This window comes from Jatropha curcas, chromosome 7 (assembly GCF_041381405.1).
Source record: "Jatropha curcas cultivar XTBG-Jc1 chromosome 7, XTBG_Jcur_1.0, whole genome shotgun sequence".
NCBI lineage: Eukaryota > Viridiplantae > Streptophyta > Magnoliopsida > Malpighiales > Euphorbiaceae > Jatropha > Jatropha curcas.
The window spans coordinates 22,676,408-22,695,947 of record NC_143157.1 but is presented as its reverse complement, the minus strand read 5'-3'; the positions used below and the strand labels follow the sequence as shown (position 1 = coordinate 22,695,947).

At 31.3% G+C, this 19,540-nt stretch overlaps 2 protein-coding genes across 4 annotated transcripts; both read right to left on the bottom strand.

Moving 5' to 3' along the window:
• Nucleotides 1–10,325: 10,325 nt before the first annotated feature.
• On the bottom strand, nucleotides 10,326–16,118 carry LOC105644238 (ABC transporter G family member 9). 3 transcript variants are annotated; one of them, XM_089724096.1, is made up of 4 exons: nucleotides 13,133–16,118; nucleotides 12,056–12,845; nucleotides 11,414–11,739; nucleotides 10,326–11,142 (listed from the first exon to the last, which is right to left on the bottom strand). In XM_089724096.1, the coding sequence occupies exons 1-4, from the start codon at nucleotides 13,166–13,168 to the stop codon at nucleotides 10,489–10,491; spliced, it is 1,806 nt and encodes a 601-aa protein (XP_089580222.1). In that variant the 5' UTR covers nucleotides 13,169–16,118; the 3' UTR covers nucleotides 10,326–10,488. The 3 variants fall into 3 exon arrangements, with proteins under 3 accessions (XP_089580222.1, XP_020538936.1, XP_089580221.1); XM_020683277.3 differs by having other exon boundaries at nucleotides 13,267–16,118; XM_089724095.1 differs by having other exon boundaries at nucleotides 12,056–12,791; nucleotides 13,267–16,118.
• A 120-nt stretch (nucleotides 16,119–16,238) lies between these two features.
• Nucleotides 16,239–19,107, bottom strand: LOC105644240 (ABC transporter G family member 9). Its single transcript, XM_012229524.3, has 4 exons — nucleotides 18,898–19,107; nucleotides 17,712–18,507; nucleotides 17,141–17,466; nucleotides 16,239–16,978 (listed from the first exon to the last, which is right to left on the bottom strand). Exons 1-4 carry the CDS (start codon nucleotides 18,985–18,987, stop codon nucleotides 16,325–16,327), a joined length of 1,866 nt encoding a protein of 621 aa, XP_012084914.1. The 5' UTR covers nucleotides 18,988–19,107; the 3' UTR covers nucleotides 16,239–16,324.
• Between the last annotated feature and the right edge of the window lie 433 nt (nucleotides 19,108–19,540).

Sequence of the window (19,540 nt, the reverse complement as noted above, 5' to 3'; positions counted from 1 at the left end):
CATACTGGCCAACCGGTCTAATCCTCACTTGACCAGCCCTCTCATTGTTTTTCTATCCTCTCTTTTCTTTTTCATACCAACAGGAGGCAACCCGGTGGTCTCCATCCAATCTAGATCATCAAGCGCTCACAACAGGAGGCTACCCTGCGGGCTGCGATCAAATCTAGACTGTCCGGTGTGCAACGACGAGAAGCCAACCCGTGGTTAACGGTAACGGTAACGGTAGGTGCACACAGGGGCGCCGATCTCCCATTTACCCGGCTAACGGTAATCATATTGGATCCATATAACGGTAATGGTCTCATAAACCCATGGTGACCCACTTCATCCCAATTCCACACAAACAAAACACAGCAATATCACAACACAATTAATCAAGTATTGCAATTAAATGCAAGCATATTAATCAATTAAACATCGTAATGCAATGCAAATAACTACATAAATAAATAGTATTAACAATAAACAACAATAATAAACTAAATAACAATAATAACAATAATAATGGAAATAAATAAATAAATAAATATGTAAATCATTAAATGAGTAATAAAGATAATAAATAATCAGAGCACTACATTTATTATGTACCAAGTTATAGAACTAATCTAACTAAACTTATTAATTATGTTGTTAACTAAAATTAATCTAAGTTCTATCGAAATTTCGGCAGCACCTCCCATAAAAATTGGACTATCTATCTACTCAAATATAAGCAATATTACATCCATCAACCATTACATACACAGCCCATCCATCGGGCAATCAAACAATTTAATTTCCCTTCCTCCATATCAAGTAATAGTATAAATATTTAATCACAATACAAAACTTTAGCTATTAACAATCCAAGCTTCAAGCATCACCATTGGTTATTTACTACTTGCACAAAATATCCTTAGCTTTGCTATCATGGATCACACCAACTAACGAATTTCACGCAAGAATTAGATTTACAACCTTAATTGTACCATGTCAAACAATAATCAATAGAAATAATTGAAAATAGCTACTGCTTTTTACCAGAAATTTCTTAGTACTCATAAAACTCTGTCATTAGTACCTTTACACTCACAACAAATTATGAAGGGCACATTCGTTCCATCAACATTAACATGGTTCAAGCAAAAATCCGTTATTTCCGCTAGCTAAGGCTGCCACTTATCAAAGAAACCTTAAGTGTTTGGTTAAACTCACACATTATACGATGGTTAACCCATTCCAATCAAGAACTCAATTTACAACTTCATTTGCTTCATATCACAGATTTAATTCATGAAATAAACTAAAATGGCTGCTGCCAACCTAAGAAAATCAAGGTTTCTCGATGAAAATCCATACTATAAATACTAGTTGACTCATTTACCAACAAAAACTTAACTTATCATGTCAAATGCCTTATATCAAAGCAGAAATTTTGAGCAAATAGCTAGGTTGGCTGCTACCATATCACAATCATTCTAATAATACTGCAATCATAAATCTCAATTCAAAACTTCATGAAATAAACTCAAAAGGATTGAATCAAGGCTTACCATCGACTAAAAAGAAGCTGGAGTCGACCGATCTTGCAATGGAGTCGTCGGAAAATCGGGTTGAAGATGCGACACGATTTCCCGATCAAATGAAGTCGTGGGTTCCCTGCAATAGTTGTGTTCGCTAGAGACGAAAGGAAAGAGATAGAGAGAGAGAGAGACCGGAGCTGCTGCAACGAGGAGGCGACGAAAAGGAAGCGGTGGCCGAGGCGCTGGTCTCCTGCCGTTGCTGCGTTCGCCATAACGAAAAGGGAAAGAGAGGAGGAGAGGCTGGTGCTACAGTGAGGCGGCGGCGTGGCAAGGATGCGCGGCGAGGAGGCGCTGGTTCTGGTGGTCGGAAAACCAGAGAGGAGAGGCAGCGAGGTCGCACCAAAGAAGAAGAAGAGACAGAAAAAAGAAAGAAGAAAGGCGGTTTCTAGCAAATTCTAGGCCATTCCGGTTCGATTCAAACCGGTTTGGTCTGATTTAGTGATTTGGTCTCATTTCGTTTGATTTTCAAGTTTTTCACTCGGTTTTTGGATTATTCGTGTGGTCCTCGACAAATTAAACTGATTTTCAGGCCTGGTTCAATTTATTTTAACTGTTTAGTTCAGTTCCGTAATATTTTCTTTATTTTCTTGATAATAATAATAAACATATTAATAGTAACAATATTTGGTTTTTAGGATAATTAATTTATATATATATTCATAATATGTTAAATTTTGAGGTTTCGTATTATTTCTCAAAAATTTTAATTGTTTACGAATCAAAATTTCTTTTCGACATTTTATTTGGGCTTGGGCCCAGCTCGTGAAACTTTTGGGCTCAAATTAGAATTGTTCACTGTTTACGGCCCATACCGTCAAAAATTCAGATTTTTGGTTTAATAAAATTCTAAAGTTTTAAAAATAAAATTACGGGTTGTTTCAATAATATGACAATAGTATTTGATGAATACTCTATAAAGTATATATTAAATATGGTAAGAATATAATATTTTTAAGGATTTTAATTTTATTGGTTGAAAAAAATTGATTTTTTATTTAAATCTCTTTTTAACAAAATCTATTTAAATCTAATATGTAATTAGATATATTAAGAAATTATATTATATACCAAATCAGATATATATTAAACATGGTAAAAATATAAAATCTTCAGGGATTTTAATTTTGATTGGCTATATTATACTATGTAAAGTACATTAAATATGATAGAATATAATATCTTTAATTATACTATGGAATATTTGCTCTCTCTTCCTCTCTTGAATCTAAGATCTGAAAGCTCTTTTTTCTTCTTCCACGGGCGGTCACCAATGAGCTCTCATCGTTGGTCACCCTTTTTTTTTTTTTTTTCTTTACTTTTTTTTTTGTTTAGGATTTTGCAAATAATTGTCAAATCTGTATACAGATCAATTTATTGTCACCCAATTATTGGGATTTATTGTCGCGCATATATTACAATTTTATTCTCAGATCTAATTCTGAGGTATTATTGTCACCATTTTGATGATTTTATCTAGCGTTTTTTGTTATTTGGATAGTTATGCAGAAATAAATGCAGATCTCCGGAACAAATTTGAAGATAATTAGATCGCACTTGTAGAAAGACCATAGAGTGGAACAATGGCCATGAATAGCTACCAAGTGGAGCAAGCAATTGCCGATGGTACAAATATTATGCTTTGTCAACTCGATCAGATACTTCAAATTAAAATGTGTTTTTTTATCATTTGCATAAGTGATTTATTATTAGATTTCATATATAAAAATGTAGAAACATATTGATCTGCATCCCATATTTGTATACAATTTTCTTTTAATAAAATTTCTAATTTGATTTCTTCTCAAAAAAAAGTTATATTATGGAATATTTTATAAGATTTATTGTTTGACATAAAATATAAAATTAGGATATAACACATTATATTAGCCAATCATATAACACATTAAAAAAAATTATAAAAAAAAACCATATGAGTAATTATATGCTTAAATTTTAGGAAAAAGTGTAAAAAAAAAAAAAAAAGAGAAGTACCAAAATTGTAAACATTGCTCTAAAATAATTAATATATTAATAATATATAGTATCTATAATATATTAATTAATTTTAGCTATCTATCTACAATATATAGTATCTATAATATAAATTCAAAATGAATAGGTCAAATCAAGCTAATCTTTACTTTAAGAAAATTTCAAATTTTTTATTTTAAATTATTTTATAAAATATTTTTTTATATTTTTATGAATGCTTTTAGATTTTTAGCAATATAAACCGAGCATAATATTGATAACTTAATAAAAAAAAATATAATATATATAACAACTTAAATTATATTTACTTATGATGAAACAAACGACGTGGAACACACACTTCCAAAATCTAGATACTACAAATTTGGAATAATTTTTAACTTTGCAGAAGTCTAAATTTCTGAAAATTTGATATTTCCTCAGAAAAAATTAAGTTAAGATTTTGTTCACAGGAGTGCTTCGAACGTTCTCTTTCATGCTCTAAAAACGGAAAAAGCAAAGCGCATGAGAAATATTAGAATGGGTGATGTTATATAGCACAGCTTGAGCTGGCTCAAACATGGGCAAAATAGTAGTTTTAACTTTTTAATATTTCAATAAAAAATTAATTAGTTAACTGGACAATTTTGTCCTCCATTAATATTCTCTTGATAGATAAAAGAATTAATGGTATTTAAAAGTTCAATGTCTTATTAATGTCCAATGCATTTTAATTTAGGAAAAAGGCTTGTTTTGGCCCTTCAACTTGGTTTCCACAATCAATTGACCCATATTTAACTTTTAAGCCAAATTTCTCTATTAGTTAGCATATTACAGCTAAATAACTCAGACATTCAATTAATACGAGAACGTGATTCACACGCGGTCAAAGAATATTTTTTTAAAAAAAGATTATTAAAGATGAAAACATTCTATTAATCTAATTACAATTAAAATTTTATCTTTATTTCTCAAAATCCCGAAATTATCAAAAACTAAAACCCTCTAACACTAAAAGAAATTCTGAATCAATGAGAGAATGAGGATGAGAAATTAAGGAAGCTTGATTTCTAGAGGTTGACATTCAAGCTCACCCCACATTCATAATAATGGAGGTTCTCATCTAGAGTATGATTATAAGAGAGTGGCTCGATACTGTATATGTGGTTTGAAGCCTTGTTACTCTTTTACCTGCAAGCAGGTATATGTATGACAATATTAAAAGACTTTACAAAACAAACCAACAAGGACTATAGAGAACAACCCTTCATTTATCACTAGAAGATCGATATCAAAGCATACAATATAAAAGAAATAGCGTAACAACCTCTACCAACACAAAGGTTAAAGAATAAGAGGTATAATACTATCAGAAGTCTTGTTACACTGTAACCCACAAGCGGGTACATATATCACAAACTTAAAAGACTTTATAAAAAAAACCAGCAATGGAGTACAAGGAACAACCGTTCAGTTATCACTGGGAAGATCGATATCAAAGCATAAAATATGTGCTAAAGCACATGAGACATAAAACAATCCAATGAAACAATGTCAATCACACCACAAATAAACAAATAAACAGTTTTGTTGAGTTCCTTCAGTTAACAAAAAAACAAAAAAATGTTGTTTCTGAGTTACTTTTAGTTTACAAAGAAACTACTTACCTTCGATATCGAGAAGAACGAGAGAGTCATGCCAATTTCGGTTTCGCTTCTAAATATCAAAGAAATTTTTTTTCCCCAATTCAATTTTTTCCCTCAATTGAAAGACACCGCTCTTTCATTGCTCTGCATGTGCAAACTTAATATTACAAAAGGAGGTAGATTGGCTTATTTTTCCTTTCCAACGATAATATTTGGTAACTGAATCGTTGGTGTGGAGATTCAGCTTTGAATTTGTTCTCTTACTCTCTTTGGATTTTGATGATACGAGCGCTGATCAACTGAATGTCTGAGCTATTTGGCTGTAATATGCCAACTAATTAAAAAATTTGGCTTTAAAGTTAAAATAAGTGTCAATTGATTTTGGGGAATAAGTTGAAGGGCCAAAATGGGCCTTTTTCCTTTAATTTATTCCACTTTTTCTCTGTCTTCTACAACCATCCCTCCATTATCATCTTCTTATTCATCCTCTTCTAATTCTCCAATTTACATACACATCTCAAATTGATAAATATTTTTCATAAAAATTATTTTTTATTATTTATCCATTATGATCGATCAATTATCATATATAGTTTGAACTATTATTAGAGAGACAGAGAGTGACCGGAGTTAGCTTACTAGAGCTACTCTCCTTTATTTTTTTATATATTTTATACAACTCCAATTGATCTTGGTTGTTGTTCAACAAGTTAACATTTCTCTTTTTTAATAAGAAATAAAAATAAAATTTTAAAATTCGATGATTATAAAATTGATAAATAAGGTTCAAATAAGTTGGCTATATCTTTATTATGTTGCATTCGATCACAAATTTGAAAGTTCTAGCCAATGGGCTATGACATTTTTTTTTTCCAAAACTTCATAACAATTGAAATAAAAAAACCCAAAAATTATAGTAAAATTATCATAACTTTTATTTTTAAAAAAAATGCATTTTAATTAAGTATGGACAATTTTTCTATAGTCCAAAATATGTTAATTAATTCATATAAAAATAATTGAAATTTTGTACTTTAATTATAAAATACAAAAATACGTATTGATACATAAAAATTATCATATTTTGATTTAAGTTAAATCAATTTTGAAATTGAAATTTGAAGATGTTACCATGTAAGTATATTTAATTTTTTAAATTTAATAAAATAGTAGTAATTATAATTGTTCCTTATGAGTTAATTACTATTTTAATATTTTATGGTTTAAACATCTCTTATAATTACATAACTATATATACCTTTGCTTCACATAATTAGTACATATGCTAAATATTTATTCCTAAGATTCAATTAGTAGATTAATATTTTATGAAATAAACCATGTGTTATAGTTATGTATGTTATGCATATATTTATTCTATAGAATTAGTAAATATCGCTATACTATATAGTCTATATTGATCAACTACTTCTTAAAATTCATATGTAGTACTATAATATATATTGATCCATGTTTCGAATTTAATTAGTTAGAAAATTTTTATGATTATAATTAGATTAAATAAAAAAAATTTTCGATTAAAAAATATTCTATATTTTCATGGATTATAATAAATATATTATAATATTATATGAATTGAAGAGAAATTATTAATTTATCTAAAGAAAATAATAAATAAATCATATATGAATAATATAGTTGAAATTAAGATATTTATGTACGTATTACTTCTCTAATTTAATTAAATAAAAATCCATAAGATAAATAATCTTAAAGGTCTTTTTTATTAATCATACTTTCATTTTGTTTGTAGTTTCATAGCTAACACATATATATATTTTTTATAAGTATAAATCGTAGTTAAGAATATATAAGTTCTTTAAGGTAAAAACTATATAATTCTTTAAAGTATAAATCCTGATATTATCTAAAGTATATTTAATTTTTAATGTTACATCTTTTTCTTTTGTAATCTCCTTGTTTATAAGCCAATTAAACATTAATTGAATATTTAGTCAATAATTAATTCTTTAATAAATGGTCATTGAAACTAAAAGTGATATGCATTGGAACTAACTAAGTGCAATAAATGTTGCTCAAGGATCAGTAAAAAACTTATATTTGAAATTTAATTATGAAATTCCTCCCATGTGATAAATGATAATTACGTATTTACATTATGTAGCATTTAATCAATTGAAAACTAAAAAAAATAAATATAAATGGTAAATTAAAAAAAGCCCCTCTTGAGATAGCGCAAACTGAGTTAAGTAGCATTATTGTATTAGAATTCACAAATTCTGCTGTGAAATAAAATAATCCGGTCTGTTCAAATAAATCATTGAAAACATTTTATTGTTCATAATATTAGACATTTTACCAATTAAAAATAACATTAAATATCTAACAGAAATTAATTAAGGCCTGCTATGTGATGATGATCGAGGGGCAGTAAGGTCTCTTTCGTGCAGGCAAGCAGTCAGTCAGTGGAGCCGTCTATTTCCGTTCTACATCGAAGAAATAATAATAATAATAATAATAAAAGATAATTGTTTCCTATTTAATCAATTAGAAAAATAAAGAAATGTGATTATCACAATTTAAGAAGTAATATACTTTAATCATTTTTTAATAAAAAGGATATAGTTTACGGAGTAAAGATCAATATTTGACTTGGCTTCGTCGGAAAGATTAAAAAGGTTAGATTTGACATTTAAGTTAATTTTGATCTATCAAATTTAGTTAGAAAGATTAAAAATGTTATATTTAACTTTTTGAGCCACAGTACTTAATTCACAAAATTGACTTTATTTCTTTTTATTTTATACTAAAAACACATAGATCAAATTTTCTCAGTACTTCTAAATAGAACTTTAAAATTCATAAAAATATAATTTCTTCCAACATACAGTAAATTCACAAAACATGTAGTATAAGTTTTTAATCTATTTAACATGAGAAATACATGAATTTTATATGTAATAAATCAATTAACAATTTAATTTTAAAATGTTCAAATTAGTACATATTTATGATCTCAAAATTATTAATTAAAATAAAAAGAATACAATATACTTCGTGTATTTTTTTCCTCTATTCCATATTTAATTAATTTATAGTATTTGTTTAAAATATATTTACTGATGACACATTTTACATTATTGGCAAGTCAAAGTAGAATAATTTTTTAAAATATATTTCTTTTACTATTTAATTATTTATATGTTTCTACATATGAATTGAATTCTTTATGATTCAGCGGTGACAATATAAATATAAATATATAGATATAAATATTTTGTTTGGAAAAAAAAGTGATTCCAAATTCAATGATGTAAAAATTTTTCAAAAATTTTTAAAATTCACATACAAAACCAATATAAATATAACAAATTCAGCCACTATAAATATATATTTAATAGCAACATAAAATTTCACATGTTAAAACTATTGCACCCATTAAGATAGAAATTAACAAAGGTTTTGAATTTAAGCCTTGAATACGGAGTTTCTTTAAATATTCGGAATGTTTGCCTCTTTTATCGGCCTGTCTGGCACAAATCCGAATTAGTCGGAACAATAAATTTCAGACACTAGACAATTAAAATCGAAAGAAAAAAAATACTGCCAACCACCCATAATTCAGCGATCGATTCAAGGCCGGATTGAAATGCAGTGAGTATAATTGAAACTGAATTAGTGAAAACAATGATATATGATCTCAAACTCACTGTGGACACTAATTAAGTTAGCCACAGAATAATGTTTAATATTTTTTATATCAGTAGTGCATGACTTAAAATTCTTCCATCCAAAAGATTTCCTATAAACTGTGCAGAAAAATATAGCTTCTGAGTTCCAGAGGCACAACACAAATTACTATTCTATTCATAGAAACAGAACCACAACAACAACAACCAAGCCTCTGAGTCCTAAATTATTCATAGAAATAGAAAAAAATTCACAACAAAGAAACTAATAACACCATTTTTAATGAGATCATTTACACTAAATCAAGTAATCTGATGGTTTGAGGATTTTGAGCCATCAGAAGGTTTCACTGTTGTTGAGAGTGCTAGTTACAATATAAAAAGCTAGGCATATATATCTTTGGCATAAGATATATCAAAATTTATACAAAGAGATGTATAACACAAAGTAAGAACTAAGAGAGAAAAATTCTATTATAAATTTCAAGAAGATCTAGTCAATTGTTTCGTCCAGTCAAAAGGATCCCATTCACGTACAAAATGTGCAACAGACTGCTCTTGTGCCTCCACAGTTTCATGCCTACGGCGACAACACACGTCTGGTAGCAATAGCATGCCTCTTATCACATCAAGCCCAAAGCTAGTACTAAACTGCCGCTCATCGTCAACACACGTCTGGTAGCAATAGCATGCCACTTATCACATCAAGCCCAAAGCTAGACCAAACTCAACATGGAAGTAAGGGAAGTCCTTGGGAATTGAACTACGCAGCCGCCTTTCACTAGTATCGATTAGCTTCTTTGCATTGTGCTGGCTCCACTCATCTTCAGCTTCATCAATTGCCTGAAAAAGATTATGGTCAGAGGTCTGTCGAAGAAACAAACCAACAATATAAATTCACATACTGAATCATATACCTAAACCAAAGATGCCAATAAATTCAGCTAATACTTTCGTCTCGTTTATTTTTCTCGGCAGTATCTATTTTTTATTGCATTCAATTGTATATATTAATTGTTTGATAGTCTGCAAATCGACCAAAAGTCATAACAAAAGGAATACCATTTTGCTAAATGTGCATCATATAGCTACTAGCGACCATGCAAATGATAATGAAAGTACATAAAACACAAATCTTGATCTTAGGTAATCAATTTTAGTGGTTGGATTGAACTAGTTCGATAATCTATAATCAACTGCGGGTCTAGAAATTTTATTTCCGAAGCCAATATTTTTCCCTCTTTACCCAAATCTCTTAATTTTTTTTAATGTAAAGGGGTTAATAACAAAAAATAGGGGGGTCAATGAGTAATTATACCACATATATAAAGGAAACTTGCAAAAAAGAGGGGTAAATTGACAAAATCAAATATAAAAGCATACAACAAACAATCCATATCTAAATACCAAAATAGCAAAAATCGAAAAATTAACTTCAAAATCATATGAATTTAAATTTTGACAGATGCAAATTATAAAACGTAGAAATTTAAACACTATTAATGTATATCCAAACTTTTTCTCATACAAACAAGCAAGGAAGTATTCACTTCCTTGGTACACATGAAACTAATACGTGAGACGTAACTCAGAACGATTCAAGAGAGGATGCCCTTTATTATGGTTAATAAATTTCTATTTTCTAATCCTTCCAATCCTAATAATTGCAAGATAAGCAAGAAGCCTAAAACCCACAAGCAGAACAGCTAAAGTAATAGCAGATTGAACTTGCCCATCAAGACCCGCTGTCTTTATCATATGAAAATCACCAACTGAACAAACACCTTCACCGCAAGGGTATGTGTCACTAGGCTTGTACTGAGATCCCAACAACAGCTTTAATGCGTTGAAGCAAATGGAGAAGTATTTAATCCATCCAATGAAGGAAGGGACATGTTGAATGAAGAATCCTGCAGATAGTTGGAAGGATAGCATTATCACCTGTCCGAGTACGGCAGCAGATTTTTGATCCATTATCGTCGCACCAAGAGCAAGACCCATGCCTTGTGATACTAGAACATTGAATAAAATAACAAATAGGGAGGGCAAAAAATTTTTTGGTGCGGGTTTAAGCCCTCCCATCCAGTATGTTATGGTAACAAATACTGTTGGAAGGGCAAGCTCCATTGGAAGATCACTAATCATTCTTGACATGAAATACGATGATGGCCTATATGTGCCTGAAGATAGTTCTTTTGTGAGCATCTTCCGTTCTTTGGGGAAGGTGAATGTTGCTTGATTTAGAGGAACAAAAGCCCAGAATCCAGAGATAAAGAAGAGGAGACCAATCTGCATATAAGACCTTAAACATGAGGCCTTCCAAAGGAAGTTTCAAAACTATTTAATGCTTGATGCTAAGATAAAGATTAATAGCAGGTGCATATTTATAATAGCATGTTGATAGTGCCACCAAATATTTGTGGAAGTTCTTGCTAATACCAAGTTTTTCTTTTATGTAACTGGTTGACCCTCTCCTACTGTTGGAAGTTTTTTATTTTTTTTTATTTTTTTTGGGTGTACCGGTTTACATTTGTGGGACTGAGATTAAGTGTCATTTTACCTGATCTTGCAAGTGAGAAATATCAGTTTGCCACCATATTAAACCTACAAGGAGGGCTACCATTAAGACTTGGCAAATCCTTAGTCCAGAAAAGGACTCATGCCTCCTTTCTTTTATTCCTCTTCTAAGCAAGATTGTGAACTGTTGCCACCAAGTTGTAGGCCATTGTGAAGACTGCTTCTCATTCATTCCATCTTGAAGACGATGATCCTCAATTGCTTCAACCTCTGCCTTCAATTTGTCGGCCAGATTGCTCTTATAGGCACAAAGTAGAATCTTCTTGACCTTGGCTTGGTTGTTGTGAGAATCACTATATGATGCTAAACCTACAACACGTGAGCAAACAAATATAACATCTGATTGTTGTATCTTGTATAAATTTAGAAAAAAGAACATTAGGCCAATCAAACTTAAGTTGAGTTAAAGAAAAAAAAAAGGAAACAATATTAGCAGTTTCTTTGGCAAAACAAGGTGAAAAATGAAAAGAAATATCAACAGTGGTTTCATAATTGTTTCTCTGGAGGGAATGTTTTTCAGTGATTGGCAGTAAGACCTGGTCATTTAGGTCCACTCAGCTGCAAGTCAACACTCGAAACGAGGACTTTAGCATGGAGTAATTTAAAAAACTAATAATGCACATACCATTTGCCAGATCCAAAAGAAACTCTGAAGGATTCATTGCAACTGAAGGAGTATAGCCAATGGTAGAAAAGTAATCCATAACTTCTGATCCTCTCCCAAAGTACAAAGGGTTTCCTTCGGATAGCAATAAAACCTTATCAAACATGTAAAACAGCTTACTTGAAGGCTGATGTATAGTCATCACAATCACTCTTCCTCCTTTCGCGTGGTCCCAAACTGCAGACACAATCCTTTGAGCTGTAGTGGAATCAAGACCTGAAGTTGGTTCATCCAAGAAAAGCAAGCTAGGGTTTATAAGTAGTTCTTGACCTATACTAACCCTCTTCCGCTCACCCCCTGAAACCCCTCTCAAGAATGGACCTCCAATTATGTTATTCTTGCACTTAACTAAACCAAGTTGAGTGATAACAGCCTCTGCATGCATGACTTTCTCTTCTTTGGTTAAACTATTAGGCAACCTAAGGAGGGCAGTGAATACTAATGTTTCAGTCACCGTCAAGTTGGGGTAAAGAGCATCATCTTGAGTAACAAAACCAATACTACGTTTAATAGCATTAGAGAAGGGCTTGCCGTTGTACGTTATAGTTCCTTCAAGTTTTCCACCAAGTTTGCCTCCTAAAGCTGTCAATAATGTAGTTTTGCCACTACCTGATGGGCCCAACATGGCAAGCATTTCACCTGGTAGAACCATGCCTGTGATCCCCTTTAAGATCACTCTTTCTTCTTGTTTCAACCCCTTTTGACATAACTTTTGTTTAGAGGACACAACCTTGTATACCACATCCTCAAACTGTAAAATATATATATATATATATATATATATAGATATATGAAAACATAGCTGGTTAATTAAAGGATATAATTAAAGCCTAGCTAGAACAAAATTGGGAACCTATGATTATATACAAAATGGCTAAAGGTTTAAAAATTAGTATACTAAATGTACATATATGGAAAAAAAACTTAACAAATTAAAATCATCTTAGAATATAAAACATAATTTTGTAAGCCTTTTTTTTTTTTTTTAATTACACAATTTTATAAGCTATTAAGCAAGAATGGAAATTAGAGTTCTACCTTCAAATGATGAATTCCTAGTGCCTTTGAATTCATTAGTGGTTTACTTCTCTATGTCTCTTTCCATTTGATACTAAAATTAAAAAAAAAAAAAAAAAAAAAGAACAGAAAAAGAAAAAATAATTAATTTATACCTTCAAAGTAACAGGACGATTGGCTTTCTGGAAGATGGATGCTACAGCTTCATGTTCTTCCTTCTTAATAGATTCTGCTTCTATGTCCTCCATCTCTTTATGCTTTAGAAAAAAAAGAACTGAACTTCTCTTTCAGAGACTAAAATATTTCTTACTGATCAAAACCTCTCACTTTACAGTCTCCCTTTTTCTCTTGTTTCTTTATGATTCTTTCGAACAAATTTAGATTGAAATGTATGAACAAATTCATTGAACCTTTTTTATTGATTAATAATAAAGTGCAAAAAAACCTAAAAAGTGTAATACATTAACTGAAGAGGAAATGTGGCACTCTCATTGATTTTACAAGTACCACTTGTAAAAAGTGCACAATGAGGTCGAAAGGTTGCCTTACAGCAACTAGTGAGCATGCATTTGGAATTGAAAGTAAATCAGACACTTGAAAGTATCCAAAATTGGTTAAATATCCATATATTGACAAAAGTCGCAAAACTATCCAACTCATTAATAAGAAGTGCAAGAAAATCAATTAAGAGTGGCAAAAATTAATTGAAAAGAAAAATGCGGTAATCTCATTAAAATTTATTGGTAATGTTTTGTACTATTGTATCAATAATATCAAATTGTTGTCTTAAAGCCACTAGTGAGGGTGCATTTGGAATTAAAAGTAAATCAAACACCTAAGAGGATCCAAAACATTAAAGAGACAAAGTCAACTTTCTTTTATTGTTAGCACAACATGGCAGAAATCATTTGTTGTATTTTACTGCATGTTATTAAAGTATGTTACCACAAGGCAAGTAAGCAAACGAATCAATAAACAATCAGAAATAACTAGAATAATGCCCCAACATTAGTAGGAACTCTATGACCTTTTTAGGGCACTTCAGCTTTAACTACTTAAATACTAGACCAATATATTAATGGGCAGCTATCCTTAAATTTGAACCATCAAAATGCAGAAGTATGTGTATATAAGAACAGATACTGTCACACCCAACTCCTCCCTGGGTGGACTTCTCCTCAAATTTCACTATTTAGACTTACTGAATCTTGTTACAGAACCACCAGAAACTACAACTAATTGAAATCCTGCCACTGCTAAATAACTACATCAACAATGCACGTTCTACCCTCACATCAAGTGTTATAATAGCTTGCATGTTAAGTTGGGAATTTGGAATTGGAGGAAGAAAATGAGGGAAAGACAAACTGAGAAAAGTATCGTCTGTTGATGAATAGTTGTGTTCGTTTTATGAATAGTCATTTCTGTATGAATAGGTGCCATTTATGTTGAAGAGACAACTATGAAACTGTGGACATACATAGCCTGCACATTAAAAGGAAATCAGCACCAGAAAGGGGAGAGAGATAGAGAATGAATACAGCTACTTGTAAATGGAGCAACAGATGACAATATGGGTAAAAAATAAAAATAAAACAAGCCTCCTCTTATTCTAACATCATAATTTATAAATCTTTTTATTTTTATTTTTCTGTAAGCTACTGTAAATGCATCCTTTCTTCATATTATCCATAAGTTGTATCTCACACTAATCAAATAAATTGATACACCAATTAATAAATAAAAAAAAAATCATTAATTCAACTAGTAGTAAAACAGAGCTCCAGAAGTTATTTCTTGCACCTTGCTAGAATAAAAAACTTTAAAATGTAATTTCACCTTACTATCCAAGAGCACATACCCTCACATCCTCCACTGGAAGCAGTTATCTTTGCATCTTCCTATGAAGACAGCATCTTTACGTCCAGCAATATCCTCACATCTCTCAATAGCGAGCTTATCCTTCCATCCATCAACAGGGGAGAACATCCACGCTACCCCTCTCTAGGGAGCATATCCTGGTTAAACTCATGGCTATTCAGAGCAAAGAACATCCCCTGTACTTCCCCGGAATTCTTAAACATATCTTTATTATTGCCATCTCAAGATAATAAAGCTTAATGAATAGTCCACTTGTAAATGTGCCTCTTCATTATATAAATCAATATATCCTTTTTCAAAAAATACTATTAGCTTTTACGAATTCATTATATGTACACATTCACACAATAATACATGCATTCTCATGGACAAGATGTCACTTATTACAAAGAACATATCCTCCATTTCCTTTTTCATATAATACAAAGATTAGATTGACCTAAAGACTACAGAAAGACTAAAATTTCAAATTTTATCAAATGTCAAATAGTATTCCAACATATCTGATAATAGATGATGCTCCATGAGCATCACCTCATCAACACAAGCAACTAAAACTTTATCACATAATCCCTTACTCCAATAGCGTACAACAGATGGAAAAGAAAAAGTATATATATTTAAAATTATTTAACAAGATTAAACAGAAATACTTCCATAATTAACATTCATTGAATGAATAAGCCAGATGAGGACTTACCGAAGTGAAATACATATTCAGAACATGTTTCATAAAACTGACAAAGTCGAACAGAACAGCTGGAACTCAACATACGCCAGCCACCAGAAACCACCGCTTCCGTCGCCACGCGCTGCGGTGTCCGGCGAAACAACCACATCAGGCAACTTTCCTCGCTACGCTGGTCCGACTGATGACAGAAGCTCGGTCGTTTGGCTAAATCGAAGCTCAATAATCCATTTTCTCTTTCCGTCATTGATTCCGGCGAAATTACGGCCACAGAAGTGTTTTTGGGTTTGATTTGGTCTGAACTTGACATTAGTGCTCGACTAAATTCACTTACGTTAATTAATTGTTTTTGGTTGGACAACTAATTATTTGCAAGTCTGAACCTGACTGGTCATGTAATGGAAAAATTAAGTAATTCTATGAAATCAACTGGGAGTTGAATTAGCCGATGTGGATTATATATTTAGAATAATTTTATTTAAATAATCAGAAATTTAAAATTTGGAGTAGTATTATTATCAAAAATTTTATTTAAATATTATTCTAAACCCAGCAAAATTCGAATAAAAAAAATATTTAGAATATTTAATAGGATTCTATAATTCAATTAACATTGTACAAATATAATAAATGGCACTTCTTCTCTACTTTCTAGTCGCTCCAATCCTCATAAGAGCAAGATAAGCAATGAGCCTATAACCCAAAAACATAATCCCCAAAGCAAAAGCAGAGAGAAGCTGCCCATCAAGCCCCACTATCTTTATTGAAGGATAGTTTCTAATTGAACAAACACCATCTCCACATGGGTAAGTCTCACTAGGCTTGTACTGAGATCCCAACAATAGCTTGTATGTGTATCGGCTAATAGAAATGTACTTAATCCATGCAATAAAAAAAGGAACTTGTCTAATAAAATATCCTCCAGCTAATTGAAAGGATAGATTAATGATTGAACCTAGTATAGTAGCTGATTTTTGGTTCATTATCAGAGCACCAAGAGCAAGGCCTAGGCTTTGCCATAATAAGACGTTAAACAAGAGAACAAATAAGGTGTGCAAGAAATTTTGTGGTGTGGGTTTTAGCCCTGCCATCCAATAGGTTATGGTGACAAATATTGTTGGAAGGAGTAGCTCCATTGGAAGATCACCGGCCATTCTTGATATGAAATATGATGATAGTCTATACGTGCCTGAAGATCGTTCTTTCGCTAGCATCCTTCGTTCTGTAGGAAAGGTGAAGATTGCTTGATATAAAGGGATGAAACCCCAGAATCCAGTGCAAAAGAAGAGGAGCCCTATCTGCATATCATGACCTTAAACATTAGGCCTTCTCAAAGAAAATTAACTCATATTAGAGAAGAAACAAAATTAGAGTTTGTTTAGCTCTACAGGGTTCAAAAATAGTTTGTTAAAAGTTAAGTAGTCTAACAGCAGTGATAAACAAATCTTAATTGTCATTACCTGATCTTGCAAGTGAGAAGTATCAGATTGCCACCATAGTAAACCAGAAAGCAAGGACATTACTAAAACCTGCACTATCCTGCGGCCTGAAAAAGACTTATGCTTCCTTTCTTTAATTCCTCTTCTAAACAGGATTTGAAACTGTTGCCACCAAGTTATAGGCCACTCTGAATACTGCTTATTAGTTAATCCATCTTGAAGGTGACGATTATCAGCAGCTTCAATCTCTGCCTTCAATTTGTTTGCAAGATTGTTCTTATAAGCAGAAACTAGAGTCTGCTTGACCTTGGCCTGGGCGTTGCCTGCATCACTCTGTGATGCTAATCCTATATCACATGAACATGAGAAAATAAATATTAAATATCGAATTTTGTAGAACCATAAGTGTCTGTCTTAAATGAGTTGGGGTAGGCTATATAAATCAGTTGTTACCATGTCCATTCTAGTCAATTTAAGGTAAGCAAATTTAACTAATGAATTAGATTAAACATTTGAGACTGAATTTAATCCTAAAAAAAAAATTGGAAAAGAAAGAGAGAAAGAAATAAAGCAACCTATGTACATCACTTGCCATTTGCAAGATCCAAAAGAAACTCTGAAGGATTCATAGTAACTGAAGGAGCATAACCAATACTATGAAAATAATCCATAGCTTTTGATCCATTCCCAAAATACAAAGAATTTCCTTCAGACAGCAACAAAATCTTGTCAAACATGTAAAAAAGCCTACTTGAAGGCTGGTGTATTGTCATCACAACTGTTCTTCCTCCTTTTGCTAGTTCCCAAACAGAAGACACAATTCTTTGAGCAGTTGTAGAATCAAGACCAGAAGTTGGTTCATCCAAGAAAAGCAAACTAGGATTCACTAGCAGTTCTTGACCTATACTAACCCTTTTCCTTTCACCCCCTGAAACTCCTCTCAAGAATGGCCCACCTATTATAGTATTCTTGCACTTAACTAAACCTAGTTGAGTAATAACAGCTTCTGCATGCATAATTTTCTCTTCTTTTGTTAAACTATTAGGTAATCTAAGAAAGGCAGTGAAAACTAGGGTTTCAGTCACAGTCAAGTGAGGATAGAGAATATCATGTTGAGTAACAAAACCAGAATTTCTTTTCATAACATTAGAAAAGGGCTTGCCATTGTAAGTTATAGTTCCTTCAAGTTTTCCATCTATTAGTTTCCCTCCTAAAGCTGTTAATAGTGTCGTTTTGCCACAACCTGATGGACCTAACATGGCTAACATTTCACCTGGTAGAACAAAACCTGTGATTCCCTTTAAAATAACTTTCTCTTCCTTTTTAATTATGCCCTTTTGACATAATCCTTTTTTGGTAGGTTCAACTTTGTAGACGACATCTTCAAACTGTCAAAATAATAAATAACAAAAATTAATTAATGATCTAAAAAAATTAAAAACTCTATGTTTATATACAAAATGGACTGGTTAAATGTCCACTTTTTCTTTCAGAAAAAAATTTTCACATTTATTTAACTAATTCTTATGCATATATGGAGAAAACTTGAATAAGCAAAAGTTATTTGTTTGGCATAAATGAATTTTATAAATTTTCATAAAATTTATTATGAATATCACACTTGCATCTTATTTTACAATATGAAAGAAAATATTCCTTTTAATTTTATGAAATTTTTAAGTGATTAATAAATAAAAAGTTAAATTATATGCTCATATTCACATATAATAAGAAAATCCCAGTAAATAAATTCAATGAAAAAAAAGAAAAGAAAAGACCTTCAAAGTGACTGGACTATTGGCTTTCTTCAAAATAGTTGCTGCTTCACGTTCTTTTTTCTCAGTCATTTGTGCTTCTATGTCCTCCATCTCCTTCTGCTCCCAAAGTAAATTTAGAAAAAACCGAAATTCTCTTAGTCTTAAATCAAAATATGATCGAAAGAGAAATAAATTAATATTCGTCACTGGCTGTTGCTTGTCAAGAAATAAGAAGAATAAGAAGCTGCGGAAATGGGGTTCATGCAAGAGAGATGGGTTTTAGTTAATTAGCGTTCACAGTTTTCCCTCTTGTTTCCGTTACAATGGCAATTTTTAAATGCACAGACAAAGACCTGATAGTGTCCATACTTTAATGCACAGATTGAGACTTGAGACATTAGAATATCCTTCTCTAATTGATTCAGAGGTTGAAAGGTTTAATGCACAGAATCCATTGCATTGAACCTCTTGAGGGCATTTTGGAGTACACATCATTATATCTTTCTCAACATTATTTTTTTGTTTTATTTCTTATCTTATTATTAATTTTCTACCTAAAGAATAATAATCTTTTTCTATAAGAAGATCCTTGTAGGAGGATGATATTTATATGGAAAAAAAAAAAAGTTGACAGCAGAAAATAATTTTTTTTTTCAATATATTA